The sequence below is a fragment of the Sitodiplosis mosellana genome, unplaced genomic scaffold (genome assembly GCF_009176505.1).
Source record: "Sitodiplosis mosellana isolate CC-2019 unplaced genomic scaffold, AAFC_SMos_1.0 Smas_scaffold_6226, whole genome shotgun sequence".
Classification (NCBI taxonomy): Eukaryota; Metazoa; Arthropoda; class Insecta; order Diptera; family Cecidomyiidae; genus Sitodiplosis; species Sitodiplosis mosellana.
The window spans coordinates 13,702,270-13,723,495 of NW_022601467.1; the positions used below are offsets into that span (position 1 = coordinate 13,702,270).

At 35.7% G+C, this 21,226-nt stretch overlaps 2 protein-coding genes across 6 annotated transcripts; one reads left to right on the plus strand and one right to left on the minus strand.

Moving 5' to 3' along the window:
* Window positions 1–9: 9 nt before the first annotated feature.
* LOC129577789 (bestrophin-4) lies at window positions 10–19,729 on the plus strand. Of its 5 annotated transcripts, none has more exons than XM_055465378.1 (11): window positions 10–596; window positions 3,549–3,837; window positions 7,660–7,770; window positions 9,454–9,625; window positions 9,783–10,151; window positions 10,285–10,422; window positions 13,055–13,162; window positions 17,112–17,345; window positions 17,420–17,687; window positions 18,354–18,653; window positions 18,730–19,729. In XM_055465378.1, the coding sequence occupies exons 2-11, from the start codon at window positions 3,767–3,769 to the stop codon at window positions 19,146–19,148; spliced, it is 2,190 nt and encodes a 729-aa protein (XP_055321353.1). In that variant the 5' UTR covers window positions 10–596; window positions 3,549–3,766; the 3' UTR covers window positions 19,149–19,729. The 5 variants fall into 5 exon arrangements, with proteins under 5 accessions (XP_055321353.1, XP_055321351.1, XP_055321352.1 ...); XM_055465376.1 differs by having other exon boundaries at window positions 23–87; XM_055465377.1 differs by having other exon boundaries at window positions 32–1,619.
* Window positions 19,730–19,873: 144 nt separating this feature from the next.
* On the minus strand, window positions 19,874–20,956 carry LOC129577791 (translocon-associated protein subunit delta). Its single transcript, XM_055465381.1, has 2 exons — window positions 20,463–20,956; window positions 19,874–20,355 (listed from the first exon to the last, which is right to left on the minus strand). Exons 1-2 carry the CDS (start codon window positions 20,712–20,714, stop codon window positions 20,095–20,097), a joined length of 513 nt encoding a protein of 170 aa, XP_055321356.1. The 5' UTR covers window positions 20,715–20,956; the 3' UTR covers window positions 19,874–20,094.
* Window positions 20,957–21,226: the final 270 nt, after the last annotated feature.

A 21,226-nucleotide genomic window follows, 5' to 3' on the forward strand; every position in this document is an offset into this window, starting at 1 on the left:
TAATGATTATCGGAAAGCTGTTTTGCAACTAGTATTGATGATTCTGTCTTCGCAACGACGACAACGACGGCAACACCAACCGATACGGTGCTTAAATGACTATTTTTTGTTTCGAATCACATTTATCTTTTTGACAATGAATTAATTTCAATTTTATCGACATCAAAAATCGCTTCTTTTTTTTCTACAAAATTTCGTATAAAAATTCCATTTTAGTTTAAAATTTAAATTCAGTTAACAAAAGAAAAATTATTTACCGCTAAGTTCATTGATGAAAGAGAAAATTTTTGAAAAAAAAGTAGTTGATTAGTTTTCTTTGTGGGCTTTTTTTTCAATTCACGTGCATTTCTTCGAAATTGGTTAAATCGAGAATGAAAATTTGGTGGAAATAACAAAAAAAAAAATGATGAGAAAAAGAAAATAGACGGACACACATTCAGATTTGCAGAGATATCCCAAGCGGTTGCTTCGTTTTTTCCATTCGCAAGTGTTTTGTAGCGCTTTTTTACGATTTAAACGTGGTGATAAAGTTATTTCAATTTTGAATAAATCGTGTTCAAATTTGTTTTTTTTTCGGAGAATTTGTAACTCGATTGGTCAGTGGTTGGGCGAATTTTTTATTTTTATTTCGTTGCCATTTCTGAGGCTAACTTCTTGGCTTTTAATAGAAAGTGTGACAATTCAGCAGCAATTGATAAGATTTACGGCAATATAATTTAAATAATGCCCGTTTTATAGTCGCAACCGCCGTTTCCGTCACCGCTGCTGCTGCTGCTGTTGTCGTTTGTTTTGTGTTTGTGCCGTATCGGAAGTGGTTGATCATTACATAATTGTGTGCCATTTGAAAATCAGTCGATATTGATACAGGCAAAAAGAAATCCGCTTTCAGCGCGCATTCGAAGAGTATGGATTTGGTTGTAGTTCGTCTAATGCATCTGATCTAGAATTTTCTCGCTTCGATTGTCATATGGCCTGCAAGACTAGGTGCGAATCAGTGTTATGTGTACCTGTTGAAGAAGTGTGTTACGTGTGTCTCGGCTAAGGTGCGCTCAGCATGTGCATTTAATGGCCGAATGTGATGAATAAAATAGTAACGGAAGAGCCATTCTATGCTTTGAATCAATATCAACATTCAAGTTCAATCGATGCTCTCTCTCTCTCTCCTTGTGTGTGTGTATGTGTCGAACACTCATCGCATGGTGATGAATTCAAGGGTGAATTCAAACAACAAAAATCGACAAACTATTATAATTGTTCTCACTTGTTGAAGATGAAACAAAACACAGCTACAGCAGCAACAGCAACAGCAACAACATCAAAACACACAAAAGAGAATGCAAATTGTTAAAGTGCAAACGATTTCGATAGAGTCGCTCTCACTCGTTGCAGTTCTTAAATACAGTATATGAATGTAATATTGTGTGATACGCGGGAAAGAAAGAAAAAAAAACAAACAAACAAATAACTAAAGAGGCAACATTTGTGTTCGGGAAAAGCACGTAAAGCCACTAAACAGTGCAAAACGGAGAAAAAGTAACGATTAAAAACATTGCTTACGAATAGCTCGGGCAATAAATAAAACGAAGGAAAATAAAAAACATTCAAAATAGCCACTACAGGTACTTATTTCTAGTCAAAAGTGTTTGCGGTGTACGGTGTGCTGTGTGAGCGCGAGCGCATCATGTGTAAAAATTGCACATGACTACAAATGCAAATGAAACGAATCGACGACGATGAAGAAAAAGAACCTTTTTATTATATATAAATAAAAGTACAAAACAATAGCGATAAGAACCAAAAACACAATTTTTTTTAAGGGAGAAAACAAAACAAAACGAAGCAGCCTTAAAATGATTCGCAAGATCGCAAAATGAAAGAAAAATCACACAAAAACAAAACGATGATTGTGGAAAAAAAGCTTTTTTCTTTCTCTTCGAAAAAAAAAACAAACAGAAAACAATAAACACTGTGTGTGTATGTGTCAACGCCACTTTTTGGGTACACAACAAATCGCAGTAATTAGCTAAGGGATTCTTCAACTATATGCTTTCTTTCACATTTGCTGCACTCCGTAGTTTCGGATCCGTTCAATGCCCAACTCGTTTCAATACATTCACAACGAAGGAAAAAGAAATACACATTCATGTTCAGCTTAGCAACAACGCCGAAATCGAACACCGTTCCTCTCACATTTCAATTAAATGGACAATAAATCAGTGCGAAATCATGTTAATATGATTTATGCCAAAAATTGCAACGATTTCGTATTTACATAAACATTTTTGAACAAAAAACCGAATAAGCCAGCGAAACCATGGGAGACAACGACGACGATCGAAATGAAAAAAAAAAATATTGAACGAAAAACGAAAAATTGAAATTGCCAAAACGAAGACAAACGCGAAAAGCATTCTAAATTGGAATCACCTGACATTTATTTAAACCAATCGTGCTGTAATGTTGTTTGATTTTCGAGATATGTGTTCGCGCCCGCGCGCGCGCACGTCAATCAAATGGAAACATATCACCGAGAATATGCCCTATTCACAACAACAATATAAAAAAAACGCACATATTTTTGTATTTGTTTCGTTTGTATTTATTATTACTCGTCGTTTTTTTTCTTCTTGTTTCAACTGCCTTCTGCTTTCCAGTTTCAAAGAATTGAATGTTATCACGTCGTAAATAAGATTCGTGCTGTTGGCAAAACGGTTGCTTTTGTTTTTTCTTCTTCTTTTTTTTCTCTTTTTTGCTGGGCTAGACAAAACTTTTTCAGTTCAACTTCATTTGAAAACGATAAGCAAAGTCGTCGTCGTCATTGGTCACAGACAATATTCATTGGCGAAGTATGATTTCGGCTACTCGTATTGCTGTTTTTTTTTGGTCATTGTTTTTGTGCGCCTGTGACAAGTGATTCGACGTGATTCCCATTTTGGACGTGTTCTTATTTCGCTTGGCTGACAAGCAACTAAAATCTCGAAATTAATAGTGACAGAGAGAATAAGCGATAAAAAAATCATAAACTATAAACCACAAACGATACCAAATTAAAAGGTGCTAAGCAAAGCTCAAATTACAAACGTATCTTGAAACCAAAATAACCGCAATGACAATGAGTTGCCTGGACATTCGATTGATTAATATTTGTTGTCATTACGGATTTATCGTATAATAAACGCACGGGCATATCATTAAAAAAATAAGCAGCAACACAACCACATCAGCGCCAATCAGCAATGCGACTCACCCATTGAGGACGTTTACACTTGTTTTGATCGCATTACGGATTGGAATTCGTCTCGGAGAAGCGAACGAACAGAGAGAAAAAAAATGATATAAATATATCGATGTAGTCTATTTACAGACAAGAAAAATAAATAAATCAAGGATAGCACAAAATTATCATCGTTGTTTAGCTTGAAGTCACATTTTTTGTTTGTTTCTTTGCATTCTTGCAACAGTGAAATGCTCCAATTTATTCCTGTTCGCCGTTGTCGATTCGTTTCATTTGCGTTCGTCTAATGTCAATGATTTTTTTTTCTCCTCAGCGAAGTAAAATGCAGTGATGAAAAAATAAAAACAAAACTGAATTGACTCAAAATTCATTGCCATTCACATAACAAGGAAAATTAATTTAAAATTCAATCAATACATCGCACGAACCAACAACAACCGAAGAAAACAAAACGATAGCCCAAAAAAAAGTGTTGTGTGATCAAAGACATTACAATTAGCCAAACATAGTTGATAATTTACAAATAAAACAATGACTGTGTCATATGCGGGCGAAGTGCCGAACGGCAGTAGTTTTGGTTGTTTTTGGAAAATCCTATGGAAGTAAGTATTGTTTTTGGTTTTTCTACTTTTTTTCGTATATTTAAACTCAATTTGAATAGCTTTAAGAATTGATAAGAGTGGAAAAGAAAAATCCATTGCAAAGCATTCTGTGTGCCACATCGAAACCAGATATTCGGTGTTGATTTTAATTTCATTCGTTTTGTTCCAATTGTTTTGTTCGATCTTTTGCACGACCAATTGAGCACCTACGTGACAGAATTTCGCTGTTACATTGTTACCGAACAGAATCGAAAAGAAATCGAAAAATGTGCGTTATTTTAAAAATTTAAAGACCTGAAAAGATTATCGCATATTTACCTCGTTAAATGGCCAAGTTGGCAATGATGAACACGTCTATGTGTACGACAATATCGTAACGATGCCAAAATGTTTTCGAAAACCGAAAACTTACTATACAATTGCATCGATTGCGATGGTAAATACACGAAATAACAATCGAACGAAAATCAGATGTATTTCTACTGTGCCGATGAATTTATTTGTTTCAAATGAATGAGAAAAACAAAAACGACAAATGACAAAAGAGACAACGAATAACGATGAACTGAGCAAACGAAACGGATATATGGTAAAGTAAACAAAGAATGTGTTTGGTTGACATTATTTTGTGTGTGTGTGTGTGCTTTTTTTTCCCTCTCATTTCGATCTGTTTCTGTTATGTGCGTCGAGATGGGTTCTCATCTGTGGAGCGAAAAAAAAACATCAACAACGGATCGGGTGTAGCATTTTATTGGGAAAATGTGTGTGCGCTGTATGAAATGGAAGTGGACATGGGCCAGAGACCATGCATATCAAATGATATGCAATATATCGTTTGACAAACGAAATGTGCCCAACAGCTGTAATCGCTTGCTGTCACTCGCTTCACTCAATCGTTGGACACAAATATCGAGAGAGAGAGAGAGAGAGAGAGAGAGAGGGAACGATAGAAAAAAAAAACCAATTGAAATTAGTGTATTATGTGATGCGCGCTGTAGTATATACTATGCCAATTGTTGTCCATTTTTTTTCTATTTATCTTTGCAATGAATCACAGACATCGATTGTCGGAATCGGGCTGCTCTTGTGTGTATTAATGCAGATGCGAAATTTTTAGTCAATTTCATTGAGATTGACGTAGAAAATGCCCCGTAATGAGATGAGTGATATTGGATTTTCTTGCTGATATTGTTGTGTGTGTTTTTTTCTCTAATTTTCTGCTTCGTTTTTCTAACAAAAAAAAATCACATTTTTATCGCAACAACAATCAAATTCACATCATCGGCGGACTGATAATGAATATATGGTACGCAAGCGCACACGCGTATAAGCAAAAAGCCATTTTATACACTTTGGCGCCATTACAATAACGAGAAAACGAAACGATTCGATGACCATCATAAACATACTAAATGCTCTCCTACCGTATGCTCTGAGTATATCAATGCCAGCCAAGGCTTTGTCTACGGAAAATTATAATAACAAAACGTGACTTTTATTATCAACGCATTGTGTGTGTGTTTTTTTCACGCCCGTTCGTTTATCATGGATTCATAGTTGCATCAGAGAAATAACCAATCGCTATCGCTTCTCATACATTTTCAGGTAGTTTTCTCTGAAATTGAATTTGCCACACAATTTAGGCGCGATTCACTCTTCACACTCGATCGTGTCGAATACACATACCTATATGAATCGGTTTAATTCATTTGAAAGTAAGAAACAAAAAATTCAAATTATTACTCAGATGATGCGCTTTGTTTTAGCAACGATCAAGTTCAAATAGTTACATTGAACGTATCGTGTTTACCCGTAATTGAACCACCATTGAATTCCGATTTAGTTTTTGGAATTTGCAATTTGCTCGCCGTGTGTCGTTATTTCGTTGTGTCGTGTTGAGTGAAAGAATTTGAAATATTCGTCGTTTTCGCATCGGCTACAATCGATTTCGAACTCATTTACTTGTGCGTTTTGATATCCTGAAACCGGTTCGCAAATAACAAATTAACATCAAAACCATTTTGTTTCGCATCCAACATCTCTCTTTCGTATTTGTAGTCGAGAAATTTATGTGATCAGCTAACAGGTTCGTCGCCGATTAGATCGCTCTCATTAGGCAACGCGTCTGCGCATGGATATAAATCATTTTTCAAACGAAATGAAATCAGTCGGTGAATCACATTTTCTCTCTCGTCAAATTGCCAACGATTTTGCAAACATCAAAATGGAATCGATGAGAAAGGGAGAGAGAGAGATCATTCTCGTTCGAATTGAAAATAACCTGTACCCAATATACGAAGAAAAGCAAATCGATGGAGGCGAGTCATCGAATTCACTTGACCTATGAAATGGAGTTGCACGAAAAATACGCTACCTACTAAATGGTTCCGGTCGATACGGTCTGATAATTTCTCTACCGCTACCGAATGAGCGATAAAAAAAGAATGAGTGATATTTATGGGTATTGCCCAAAATTATGAGTGCCAAATTATACAGAGGATAGATGGCAAGGCGACCATTTTATACGTGCAAAACCGATAAAAAGACAGCGACAAGGCAAAACACAGTGCAGGTGAAATGAAAGCTTAAATCAGTTTTGTTTCTCTCTCTCGCTTGCTCGCTGACAATTTATTGCCCATTCACATAGCTCAACCTATGCAAAAGGTCGAAACGAATGGATATTATTCGTTTTTTTTTTTTTCGTTTCACTGTATTGCCAATTTTAAGACGAAGCTCAAATTTTCAAGGCCGGATTTTGTGCATTTTTATCACTTACTACGCCGTGTATTTTACGACACATTAACCAAGCAGTGCGCAGCAAATGAACATAAAAGAATGTTAACTGTAACCAGCATTGTGAATGCACAATGACAAAATTGTCATTTGGAATATAGGCCGTTTATTTAACCCGTATGGTACTCGAAGATAAATGAAATATATAGAGAAAAAAAAGTGACACAAACTGTACTGAGCTGAGCAAAACAAAACAAAAAAAAAACAAACAAACCAACCAGATTCCACGCATCATGAATGATAGAGTAAACGTTTTCAAGCCCAATTTATTTCGATAATATTTCACTCTTTTTTCTACGTTTCTTAATTCGGTTCACTCTATGTCAAGCCGTACATGAATTATATTAAAAAAATTTGTGCGTGACTATGGTATACAGTCGAACGCTCGTGCTTACTTTTCCCCCGGTGTTCTAGCGAAAGAGATAGATTAAATGTTTGTGTTTCTTTTCTTTTTTTTTCAATTCGATTCTCATGTCGCGCACACATTTCAATGCAATCATTCGCATGCATTTATGGTCATGCACATGACGTCGGCGGACATGCAAAATTGAGTCATTGTTATGTTCGCACATTGCCATTTTCTGTGTGAGTATGTGCACCGCTGTCTTTGATGATCGTATTTGGCATGTGTGATGATAATAATGATACTAATGACTTAATTTTTCAATCGCTGTCGTGTTTTTAACACAAAAGGTGATTTTGGCGGCAAACTCATAAATTGCACCAAACACGCAATCGCCCATATCTTTATTTCGTTTCGTTTGGTTTTTTTTTTTTTTTGAGTGGCCTCTGAATGAATGCATCTTGATTGATTCACAACTAATCATTGTTCGTTTCTTCGATAGAGGAAATGAGTAAACTTTTCGTTTGATATTTCGAGAAAAATGCAATAATTCTCCGCAATTTCACTTGGGCGGAGAATTTAATATTCTAATCGAAATATGTGACAATGACGATGAATCCAAATGGAAGTTTTTTGTTTTTGTTTTTTTGTGTAATTTTATTTTTTTTTTCTTCTTCTTTGAACAGGTGGCGAGGCAGTCTTTATAAACTAATATGGCGTGAATTATTAGCATACTTAGCATTATATTATACAATTAATGTCATGTACCGATACGTCCTAAACGAAGAACAAAAAAGGTAAGCATAGCACTAAGAGGTAGTCGTGGTGTGTGAACTCATTTTGAGAGAGAGAGAGAGAGAGAGAGAGAGAAATGAGTAAATATTCAATGTGGCAATCGATGCTATTGCAAAATGAACGATATTCGTCACAATTCTTGCTTTGATAATAATGAAAGCAGCAGCTTTGTTGCTTCAATTTCCTTGCTTCGATCGATCACAATGGAAAAACAAACAAAACATTAAAATTAGGTTTTCAATTTTTTTTTCCACTCTCTTTGCGAAATGCCGCCGTCATCGTCGTCAACAACAAAACAAAGCACACAATGAAAGTGATAAGGATTGTTGCTCGGTCTTATAATGAAGCGGCACGGCTCAATCATAAAGCGTCGACATTTGAACACAACGCTAATTACACAATTTCTCAAAACAAATTTCTTCACACCTACTTCAAACAATCTAATGACGAGCATTGAAATCTTTTGTTCTTGGAAAATCGTTTCGTCATTGCATCATTAAATAATCCTCAATTTCTTTTAACGAGAACCAATTCAATTCCAATTTTGAATTTTCTTTGTTCGTACGCCGTGGCCTAATAATGAAAAGCATAAAACAGCCCCTCGAATTGCCATGTTTTGTTGACGACGAATTTGTTCTCGTTCGACTCTCCATTTTTTCTTTGTTTTTAATTTGATATTCTAAACTATTTGCAGGTTTTTTGAAAAACTTCAGATGTACTTCTATACTAACTTTAGGTATTGTATTGATTTGTGAACATTTGCCGGAGCCACGGGGAAGCGCAAATTTCAATATCAATGCATTTTTTTTTCTATTTTCTTTTTGCAATATTATTTGTTGTTGTTAGAACAAACAAAAAAGCTCTGACACTCTCGGACACGAAAATTGTGATTTGTGCACGTACTCACACAAGAATTCACAATTGCAATCCCAAGGTTTCCATTTCACTTGAATTTATCGGATCGGATCATGTTTGAATGAGAACGTCAAAAATTCGCATTGGCAAAGAGGGGAAAAAATTACGAACAGCAAAAAAAAAAAACTGAAATCATTTGGATGTTGTTAAACGCAAAACAAAATTGCTGGATTTTGTTCTGTGATTGTTCATGTCATAATATTGAACGCCTTATTTTTTCAAATGATTTGCACCTCAACTATATTAGTGTATAAATGTGGCTGGTATTTGATTTTTCATTCCATTGTGTCACCTTTTTTTCTCTATACTCGGCTCGGTCTTTTTTTTTACACATTTTTCGAATCGCTCAATTAGTATAGGTTTTTGAAGTGCACAATGATTTTGGTGTTTTGTTTTCAATTATTACTCAAATGATTGAGCAAATGTGTTGCATAATCGTCTTTATTTTGTCGTACAAAGTCATGTGCAAGTTCTGTCCCACAAAAAACACGTCCCTTTGTTTTCACCGGTTATCACCAACAAGAGATAAACGATACATTTCTCGTTTTATCGAACGAATTTGCGAAGATTTTCCATTGAAAGCTACACTCAACTAGCTCAGGAAATTTTTTCAATTTTTCGATCACTGACCCTCCCCCTCCAACAGCAATCAGCAAACAAATCGATTTAAGCACTTAAGAAAGTACACTCTCGACAATTCCATTTCATTGCCGAAGCATCAAAATTAATGGATTTTCCTTTCATTTTCCATTGGACGCTCTCAATTTCAGAATATTCGAGAAGATTCGTCAGTATTTTGGCGCGCAGAGCGAAAGTATACCGATGTCATTTGTGCTGGGTTTTTACGTTACACTGATAGTCAAACGGTGGTGGGATCAGTATAAACTGCTGCCATGGCCTGATACACTAGCTTTATTCATAAGTGCTGCCATTCCAGGAAACGTAAGTTTAATTATTTTTTCACAGTATTTCGACAAGAAAAAAAACCTTTTTTTTTTAATACAGAGGTTAACCATGATCGTTCAATTAACGATTTGCTGCTGCGTTTTTTTTTCTTCTTCTTTTTTCTTTGTTCATTCTTTGTGTGTTTGTGTTTCAGAATGAAACTGGCCGATTAATGAGACGTAATATAATGCGGTATTCAGTGCTGGCTTACGTAATAACATTGATGAGAATATCGCTGCGTGTGAAACGGCGATTTCCAACGTGGCAACATTTGGTCGATGCCGGTTTGATGTTGGAAAGTGAAAAGAAAATCTTTGAAATTATGGACAGCAAGAGTCCAATGTCAAAGTACTGGATGCCATTGGTATGGGCGACAAACATCATAAATCGGGCACGTAAACAAGAAATCATCGCATCCGATCACATTGTGCAAACGTTATTGGTCGAATTGTCGGACATTCGACGACGATTGGGTGCATTGATCGGCTATGACACAGTTTGTGTGCCGTTAGTTTATACGCAAGTAAGTTGATGACGATGATAATATATCGATAGGCCGAAGAAGAAGAAGAGAAAAGTCAACCGAAATCTGATTTCTCAATTGATTTCGGAGATTATTTCATTTCGTTTTTCTTTTCATTTCTGTGTGTTCTTAGGTGGTCACTCTAGTTCTGTATACGTATTTTATTGCCGCATTATTAGGAAGACAGATGATACCGAGACTGGACGGTGCTGTTCCGACTGGAAAATATGAAGACCCCGATTTGTATTTTCCGCTATTCACAGCATTACAGGTAAGCGCACTTCGATGCGTTTCATATAAATATAGGAGCATGCAGTTCGAGCGATGTGGTGCTCGTCATTTTGCGGCCATGTATCTAATGATGAAAGGCCGAATTTTCAATGAACATGACATGACACAAAATTTTTGTGTAAAATCCTTAATTGATTATTATTAAGTGTGACTGACTGACACAAGTGAAGTGAAGCTTAAGTCGTAGCAAACGAGCATGAATCGCACTCGCACAGTATTAATAAAGTGAGACGGATTTTTTTGTTCGTTTTTTTCTTTGTATCTAAATGTTATCTCGTCGGATTGCATGTTTCAAATTAGACACAAGCAAAAATAATTGACGTCCAGTGTAAAGAAAATTGCTTAAGGCTTTATGTACATTTTTTGCACAAATGAATTGGAAGAGCTGTTGGTAATAGACTTAAATAGTAGTACACGAAACTGTGGACGAAGTGAAAAATATGGAACGTCGAATTGAGTTACGTCTTTTCTCTTTCGTCGTTCGAATTGACGCTAAATACTCTCGCTCTCTCCGTGTCTGCGTGTGTTTGCCGGACAGAACAGCAGCAGCAGCAGGAACTACAACAACAACAATAAAAATAACAGCGACGATCATTGTTATTATCTAAATGCACCTGATTTGTGGGTACATTTCCATTGAATGTTCGGATGTTCATATTGAATTTTTCACTATTCGATTTTTTTTTGCTGAATGTGTGCTTTTATCGTAGTCGTCGTCGTTGTGGTTGCTATTGTTGTTGGTATTGCATTGCGCACGACTCACTGTGTTCCGATGATGACTTTATTTGTCCGCTCATTTTATCATGAAGGAAATGAAACTACAAATAATTTCATGCGAGAACGCAATCATTCGAATGGAACTTTCGTTTGTCAATTTGTCACTTTGCCTAGTCAGTTGTGAAATTCAGTGTGACGCTTCGATATGAGAAGAACACACACACACACACACATAGATTTAATGTGAGACTGGGAAGTGCTGATGTAATTCCGATATGCCCGACAAAGCGATGGAAAGGGAGAGAGCGAACAAACGAAAAAAACATAGAATTCTTCACATAAGATAATGTAAGATACTCATTCGTGGTGATTACCTACATGTTATTATTACGTCAATACATGTAATTATAGCCAATAAACAGTTTTTTCTTCTCTCTTTTTTCATCTCTCCCTCTCTCTCTCTCTGTCTCTGTCTCTGTCTCTCTCTCTCTCTCAGCATTTTCATTCACGAAATTATTGAAATTTCAAAAGTCTAAAATTAAGTAATAAGTGGAAGAGGAACACTTTGCCGAAAAGTTTTAAACCAGTTTTTTCTCTTTCATTTCGTTACGATCGCTCGTTCTTAAAATAAAATACCAGGAATACACAGGGCGAGAGAGAGAGAGAGAGAGAGAGAGAGAAAAGCAATGCAGCACACTAACTGAAGGTCACTCGATGGATGAGACCAATAACCCGTTGCATTTTTTCGATAAAAGAAACGGAAACACTGGTTTTCACTTGGTTCGCATGCATACTGTCCAATGCCTCAATGTATTTTATTGCTGATATCGTAAAACAGAGAGGGAGACAATAACGACGAAAAAAAATTACAAATAAATGCCAAGAAAATTTGATGCCATTCACAAGATATGGACAATTCTTTTTTATTGAAATGATTTTACGGAAGCTATATAATCAAGTCAATAAATGAATGAGTGTTAATTTTATTAGCCATATCCAAACAAAACATTTATTGCTGCAAACGGAATGATTGATGTTCAAAACACCCAGATCGTCACCATACATATATACACACACCGAACACAGAACAATATATAGAACAGAAAGATTTCAATCTTGACGGCGATGGAATTATATGGCGTGCTCAGGCAGCTTCGACACACGAATTCAATCGATTAGCGGATTTAATTAATTTTCTAAACTAAATTACTTTATAATTCGTAAACAAGTGGAAGTTGCAACAAAAACAACAACACAGCAACAATATCGACGCAGCTAACGCAGTTCATCAAGGTAGTTAAGTGTTTAGTTTCGTTTGTCATGTGCATATGGCCAACGATTACATATTTCGCACATATATTATGCGTTGTCGTTGTTGTCGGGCCTACTTTGAAATCCGCTTCACATCGATCAATGAAACGACCGAACCGATTAATCGATCGTGTTTGTGCGTCATTTTTGCCTCATAATCAATTCCATGTGAAATTGACAGCATCGTCAATCTGCTTCAAATGCAACAATATTTTGTTGTTGCTGCTGTTTTCGTCATGATTGTCTCGTGTTCGACGTGACATTAATTAAATATGCATAGAATATATGTAGACACTCTGTGTGTATATCATTTTGTTGTTGCAACAAAACAGTTTACAAATTGATTTTTTCAATTGGCAATTAAATGCGATAAAGACCACGAAGGAAACGCCCGCGAATGCACTTATACGCCAATTTGAGTCAGCCACTTTCAATGAACTTGTGTAATCGCAACGCTTTTTGTGCGTTGATTATGATTGATTTCATAGATTGTATTGAACCACCGTATGCGTGTATGATTTTTTTTCTCGTCATGCCATTAATTGTGTGTCTTTTTTTTTGGTTCTCTTGTCAATGTGTTACAGTTTTGCTTCTATGTTGGGTGGCTGAAAGTAGCTGAGGTCTTGATCAATCCATTTGGCGAAGACGATGACGATATTGAACTGAACTGGTTGATTGATCGTCATATAAAGGTAAGGAACATTCAATTACTATGCTGTACTAGCCACGAAAAAAAAAGTGAGTTGTTTCAAAGCTTAGATATTTTCGTCTTCTTGTTGTTGTCTTTCAATAATTCATGTGTGTGTGTGTTTGAACCAAGCATTCAGGTGGTATTCTGCATTTTATTCAATTGCGATAAAACCGCGTCAGTTAAATGCAAGAAAAAAAAAACGATTTCGCAATAAATCAATAAATTGAAGAAAAAATCAAGTCTATCGAGTGATAATTGTTGCGTCGAGAGAGCAATGCTATGTATTAGAATGAAAAGAGAAAAATGATGTTTACAACTTATCCCAAACGTAGTGTATGTTCGGCATGAGCGTTAAATCAAACCGATACTACAATTTCATCTTTTTTTTCCTCTATAAATATTCTGAACAGACTTTCAGCTTGAACAGAATTAATTATTGCTATTGTAATTTTCGTAGTGTGTTTTTTTTTCCATTCGTTCGCTCGTTCGTTCGCTCGTTTGTTTGTTTATTTTGCGATGAGTGTTGCTCATTATTCATATTGATGCTATTTTCGCCATAATTTGTATGCATAGAAATAATCGCAAGTGTTGTGTGCTTTTTGTTTTTCCGTCTTTTTTTCCACTATACATTTCAAATGAATTATCATATGTTTTATGTTTATTTTTCCACCCGAAAACTACTTCAGATCAGCGTTCACGCTGAAAATAGAAATAAATTTGCCGTTTGAACATTGTTTGACCGAAACAAACTCGACTCTTTTCTTCTTTTGTTTTCGTTAAAAATGCAATCACCGTAATTGAATTTGGATTCCGGCGAACAACGTTGTGACAAAAATAAAACCCAATTTGAACCACAATTGAAAATGCCGTTTTGAAAGTGGAATTCGTTCAGATAGTATTTATTGGCGTGTTTTGTATTGAGATATTTTGTATACGTCTGACTCACGACGGTGAAGAGAAAAAGAAACATGAAACTAAATTAAGAAAAATATGGTGCAGAAAAGGTAGTCAAAGGTTTTTTTTCTTCATATTTTTACTGTTCAAGGTTCCTCTTCTCATTCATTTCTGGGATTCCCGTCAGCTTACGTCTTTTGTTGTTGTTGCTGAAGAACAATTTGCTCGTGCTCCGTAAAACCGTGAAGTATTTAGATAAGCGAATGTTTTATATTGATTAGATTCTACAGGCTACATATCACACTAAGATCCGATTCGAGTATCAGGATCATTGGCAGAAAACAAAATGGTTTCATTATTTAGCCTATTTTTCTCTTTCTTTCGTTTTGTCTCATTGAAATCGAAGTACAGCATACACACAAACAAAAAAGTGAAGAAACAAACCCAAAGGTGCTGATACTTTTTGCAAATATTTAACATTCACAAAACATTGTAAATAAATGAGTGCGCGAACAGAGTTTATTCCATGTCTGTGTGATCATGATGATGATGATGACACATTTCATACCGTATTTATTTTCATTCAATCCCATTCGATTGCACACAGTTCAGACATTTTGCCAGCCAAATGATAACGAACAGAATAAACAGATGAAATCAGATGAGAAAAATAAACGACACGACAAATGTAAAATCTGAATAAAAATTCGATGAAAATCACACGTGTAGCGCTCAATAGTGTTGCGTTTCGCGTGAATTTTGCAAACCGTTTGAAATAACCTTTTTTTTATGTTAGAGAGTACAGTAATTTTGAATTACAAATTTTGTGAACACCTTCCGGATTATTATAACAATATTTATGTAGATTCCAATAACATGTATAGTATATGCATAACAAGTGACTGGACCTGTGTTGTTGTTGTCCATTTACATTTTCTGTTTGTTTTCGCGAAAAAAAAACGTGAAGACAACCAAAGCCACAAATAATTTCTCTTCAATATTTATAGAGTGAATAGATTCAGAGAATTTAACCAACGAGTCAGCCAAAAACGAATAAGTGAATCCAGAGCAATTCGGTTCTTCACTTCAATTCAATGTACGAAATTAATTAGTATGTGGAATGTGCGATAGCAACTTGTCTTCATTGTGATTTAGACAGAGCCATATCCCATGAGAGAGAAGAGTAGATGGTTTGATTTAAGAACAGAATAAGTCTCAATGGTGCACAGTATGAATTACCACGGAGAAATATCATCACTCGTTCGATGATTCCAATGTTTTTTTTTCTTCTTCTCATTCAACATCACAAGAGTCATGATTACATGTTAATAATTATATTGTTGTGAGGCTTTTGATTTTGGTTTGGATAGAAACCAGCCAACTGGTTGATTGCCTCCTTTTCAAATCAATCAATCAAATTATTAATTGCGATTTTTTTTCCACTGCGCAGAACCGATGATATTCCATCGTTTTGTTTCGCATACCTCCATGGCTTATTACAGACCCAAAAGGTGATTGCGGTCAAGAAATAATATACATGCCACACAATTACCTGCGTTAACTCGATTCAATCAGTCGTACTTTTTCGATTGTCGGCTGCAAAATTATGTGCCAAAAATTCAAAACGTAAATCAAATGACTGGCGATTATCACCGAGCAATATGTAATTTATTGATCGGTATGTGAGTGTTGGCGCTATCCAAAATCTATTGCCTCTTTTGTATGTATATAGATCAAAATTGAAAAACGCCCAGATTTCAAAATGATAGTTTCTTACATTGGTGCATGGGTAAAATGTGTTGACCTTTGCATCGATAAAGACACGAATTGTTGAATTGTTTTTTTACCGATTTGGACATGTTTTCGTCACTCATTCATTCATTATTTTCGACCTGACTGATGTTCCCACCCAATTAGCGATGAATTTACTCATTTTTGTGCGATTCCATGTGCATTTAAAACTAGATACATGTGTCCCAAACAATATGTTAATCGTTCAAACCGAAAGTGTAAATGCATTACACAATGCCATCGTTAGAAATAGGCTTAATTGAATTTTGAGTACATGCATTTTGCGGCAAACCTTTTCGTTTGCATCGAAAATGCACTTTGTATTTTGTTTTTGTTCACCTTCTCTTTGCATCTCGGGCTGAAAAGGTAAGCGGCAAACATCAGCATTTTTGAAATATTTCAGCCCTGGTAAAATTGGCAAATTGAACGTTCGAAATGCACACAATGTTGCAGTTAGATAGCTCGTTTGTTAAAGTTGTGGCAGAAGGTCGTAGCTCGAGCTAGTAATTGAATGTAGATGTTTTCACGAGCACTTGCATTTTCGTTTCAATCTGTTTTTTCTCTTTATTTTATTTTCGTGTGCTTGGTGCACATAACAAGTGCAACAACAACAAAATACTTGTTGAGACCTACCATACAATGGAAATTTGAAATAGGTCGTTTAGTTCAAAAGCGCGCACATACAGACACATACAAACACACACTCTCTCCCACACTTACGCACACAAAATACACACACGAATACATACAATACTGGGCCTACAATTAAGTTGTTTCTCGGTTTTCTTGCAAACTTATGACACGGGAAATGCACAATTTTCGCACACTCACATTTATATTTCGCTCTCGCACAAATGAATACCCAAATGGTCTATGATTACTGAAAGTTTTTCGATTTGTCGGCGTTTTCTTCTGATTTGCTCTCTGCGTCTCTTCGTTTTGAACATTCAATAATGCTATAACCTCCGGAACACCGTCAAATGAAAATGGCGAGAAAAAAAAACTGATGAAATTTATGATCATCGCGTAGTTCTCAGTCAAAACCTCCTATTCACTTCTTCTGAATGCTTTTATAAACTTTTGTATTGCGATCTCTTAAACATAAATGTGATATGAATCTAAATATCTTCCTGTAGAAAATTCTTTCTTTGATGGAACTAAAAAAAGATTTTTCGTTAAATTTAAACGTACTCACTTACGGCATAATTGAAAAGAATGATTTTTTTTTCTGCTAAAGTTAATTCTATCGTCTCTTTTATTCGCAGGCATCATACATGATTGTCGATGAAATGCACGAAGAACATCCAGAGTTGCTGAAAGATCAATATTGGGAAGAGGTTGTGCCAACGGAATTACCGTACACCGTCGCCTCGGAACACTATCGTCGATACGAGCCAAAGGGATCCGCCGAAACTTATAAAGTCAAAACGTCTGATGCAATGTATGCTAATATTATACCCAGCAAACGACAGAACTTTGACGATATGTACGCTGATTATGTAAGTGACTGACTGGCTTTGAGTTTGATTTTTATTCGCTTTGAAAATGGATTTAAACAATGCATTTTTTACAGGAGAGTGTCGATACACCAATGGCTGAACGACGAAAAAGTTCGAATTGGTTTAGTCGACAGATAACACGGATGGGATCACTGCGCAGTTCATCAACGGCCTATTCATCTGGCTATCCATTCAAAAGAAATCGACATAATTCCGTTTATTCGAGTCCCGACAACGATCTTCCCGGTCAACAATTGAGACCATCCATAAATAATAAAATGAAAATGTACGATAAATTCCCAAGAAAATCTGGTCGCAACCTTAAAAACATGCTGAAACGAGGTAAGCCATCCAGAGCATAGCAAAAGATCACAATCGCACAGAAGCACATCGATTCGCATACAGAAATGTTGATCTTTCAATCGCTGTTTTCAGTGAAGTTTCAGGGAATCGAGCTATTTTTGTTTTCTGAAGAAATACAGCGTTGTATTTGTAAGCTTCACTGTCAATTCATTCTCAATTTTGGTTTTTTAGTTTGCAATTCCTTTGGAACAATTGCAATAATGCACAAAGGAACTGTGAATGTGGACGTTTCTGTAATTGAATCGTTTTTGTAGGAAATATTTTCGACATTCAAGATTTTCGAAAGTAATTTTTTGTAGTTAGAAAAAAATTCTTCTTTAATTCAAATAATTTCGTGGAAAATCAAGAGAGAAAATGAATAATTTTTTCTAATTTTAATGATCAGATTACAAAATCCACATGAAAAAATTAAAAAATATTTTTTAATAGCTGCATAATTGAAAAAATAACCATTTTTGGAATTTCCAATTTCTTTCATAATTTCTAAAAATTCGAAAATATTTTTCTAAAAATAAAAAAGTTCATTATCCGCACAAAATCTGCACTCGCTCCATTCTCCCATCAAAATCCATTCAAACAAAATATTAATTTAACAATTGAGAATAAATTGAGGCTAAATTTTGTTCTATCAATTGAAAATACAAGCTCGCATTCCAACACCAGATGCAACCACATCGAATAGCAACGAGAAAGATAATCGATTCAATTTAGCGCCGGTGGAGATGATTAACGAAACGATGACATCATCCGGTCACCTAGGCGCACCGATGAGTATGACGACTGGCGTCGCATTAATTCCAGCCAATTTGCCCGATCTACCGAATCCAAATGCAACGCCAGTCACGCTATTTTTGTCACCAATCAAGGAATCCGACTCAAATTCAGCGCACAGTACGCTACAAGCTGGAACGCCAGCCACAAATGCCCTGGCTGATTGGAGAAACAGTAAGTGGTTTGAATACAATGGAAAACCGAAATAATTAAAGCTCATCAATTTTGCCTTTTTATTTTTTAATTACAGCACTAAACAATAGTCCCTCGCTGGCCCGTATACTGCCAACAGAAAGTACGGCGACAACGGCGAGTATGATCAAAGTAGTAACAGTGTTGCCTGGCACCCATTCATCGCCACCAATACCGAACTTAAATACGCACCCGCTGAGCACGGGTCCAATAATCACGGAAGTGCCGGTGGATGATAGGCAGGACGGTAGCAGTGATTTCAATGATAACGATTCAAATATAATGCGTACAGTAAACCGAACCAATTCAGTAGCATCAAATAAAGCGACACGTTTGACACGGCAATTGTCATTTGGAGCAAAATCGACTGAGTCGCCCAGTTTGCCGAAACGAAATCAACCAATCACATCGTCAGCACCGTCAACGCTAACCAAAAAAGGTCTGGAAGAGGACGAGAAAAAAGAAATTTACGTTTAGTTCAATCTCTCAGGCTAGTGTTTTTTTTTCTTCGAACAAGAATCCGAATGCAGTTACCTTCAACCTTTCGAAATATATCGATCAATGGAAGCTTCTTCTTTTTTTTAGACAAAAAAATAATTACAAAACAACTGGGGAAAAAATTACACGAATTTTTAAAATAAACTATCGAATTTTGTTGAAACAATACAATTTAACCCTATATTTTTGTGCCACAAATTGATGTGAAATGTCGATTAAAAATTAAGATAAATGCAACAATAAGATGCATGCAGAAAACGAAGAACTAAAATTCTCTTTGAATTTAAAGGAAAAACTGAAGAAAATCGAACATTGAAAATATCCAATCCATTCCGATATATGATACTACTTTTTATGATGTGATATGTATACTAATGCCTATTTTGTTGTTGTTGTGCTGATGTAAATTATACGAAGGAGAAAAATTGTAATTTTTAACTATTATCGACAAGGATGCAAAAAAAAAGATACTGTGCAAAATGCAGTTAGTGTAGTCTATTAAAATTTAATTCAAATTAATAATTATTATTAATAAAAGAAAACTTCAATTTTCAATCGAATTATTTTCATTTTGTATTTTTGTCTGTTGTTGTTGGAAAATATTGATTCAGCACATCGGTTGAATTTGGTTGAGCGAAATAATTTCCCATCAATTTGCACTCATCAACAAAAAACTAAAAACTAAGAAAAAAAATACGCTAGACTAATCATAAATTAATCATTTTATTCTCTCGTTTAGCTTGTTGGTTTTTTGTTTGCTCACTCTTTTTTTCTTTCTTTACAAATGTTCAATTTTTTGCACTATGACAAACTAACGTTCGTAACATCGGATTCATTTTGATTCAAGTCAATCTTGATATTAAATTAATTTGAATGAGTGTGTTTGATGTGACAAATGATTTGATAATCCATCGATGCGATGGCCTTATGAAAGAAGTTTGCTCTTTGTTGAGAATGCAACGTAGGCAACGAGAATTGAGAGGCCAGCGGCTAAGATTTCTGAGTTCACGTATGGTCCGTTGAAAGCGCCTGGATGTGATACACTGACTTCGGCCAGAGCTGGGATTGAGGCGATGTCAGCACCGGAACGTTGGGCCTTGCGAACAGCAGCAAAACCTTCTTCGTCGAACAAACGAACGACATATTCACCGCGGCTAGCCTTCTTGGTTTCTTCAGTCCAGCTCACCTAGAAACGAAACATCAAGGTTTTAGTCAAAACGATTGTTCGCATTTTGGATTTATGCTAATGACCAGCAAAATCGATCATTGACCAATAGCACTTGCATTACTTACTTGGAATTTGTCAGTTCCGATGCGGGCAACCGGTGAAAGTTTACCATCAACGTCAGCGAACAATGGTGAGGTTTCTGAGGCTTTGTTACTGCATTTCAATGTGAATTCGGTGATGAATGCAATTTGGCTAACGATTGTTGCATCTTGTGTCGTGAATGTGTTCACCGTTTCAACGGTTGGGCTGGTGCACGACAAACCGAATGACAATGAAATAATTGCAGAAAATGCACAAACAAACAATAATTTTGACATGATTGAGATATATTGAGATGTTCACTAACAACGAGGTAGTTTTTATTTAGGAATAAAAATTAATTTTATAGACAAATAAAATCGAATCGAAAAGCGGCCGATCTCTGTGACGACGACAAAACTAGTGCTGGAAGCAAATTGAAGAATTGAATGTCAATTTGGCGAAACCGAATGAAAACAACACGATATCAACGATGATGATGCGGCGAGTCTAGACAGACGTGGTGCCACGTACTTTTTTAATGTTTTAGTGTCAAACTGTCATCCACATGACATTTCAATCGGGCAATCATTTTCAAACAACGATACTATTGACCGAATAAAATAGACTTTCTTTTTCTATTTGTAATTTTCTATTTGAATTTAAAAAAAAAATTCTTTTTTTAATTTTTCTGTTTATTTACATTCGAATCCTGGAAGAAAAAAAATTCATTTGAATTTCTTTTGAAAATAAATTTGTTGCTCTTAACAGCTATACACATTGGCCAATAGAGAGACAACTTCATTCATGT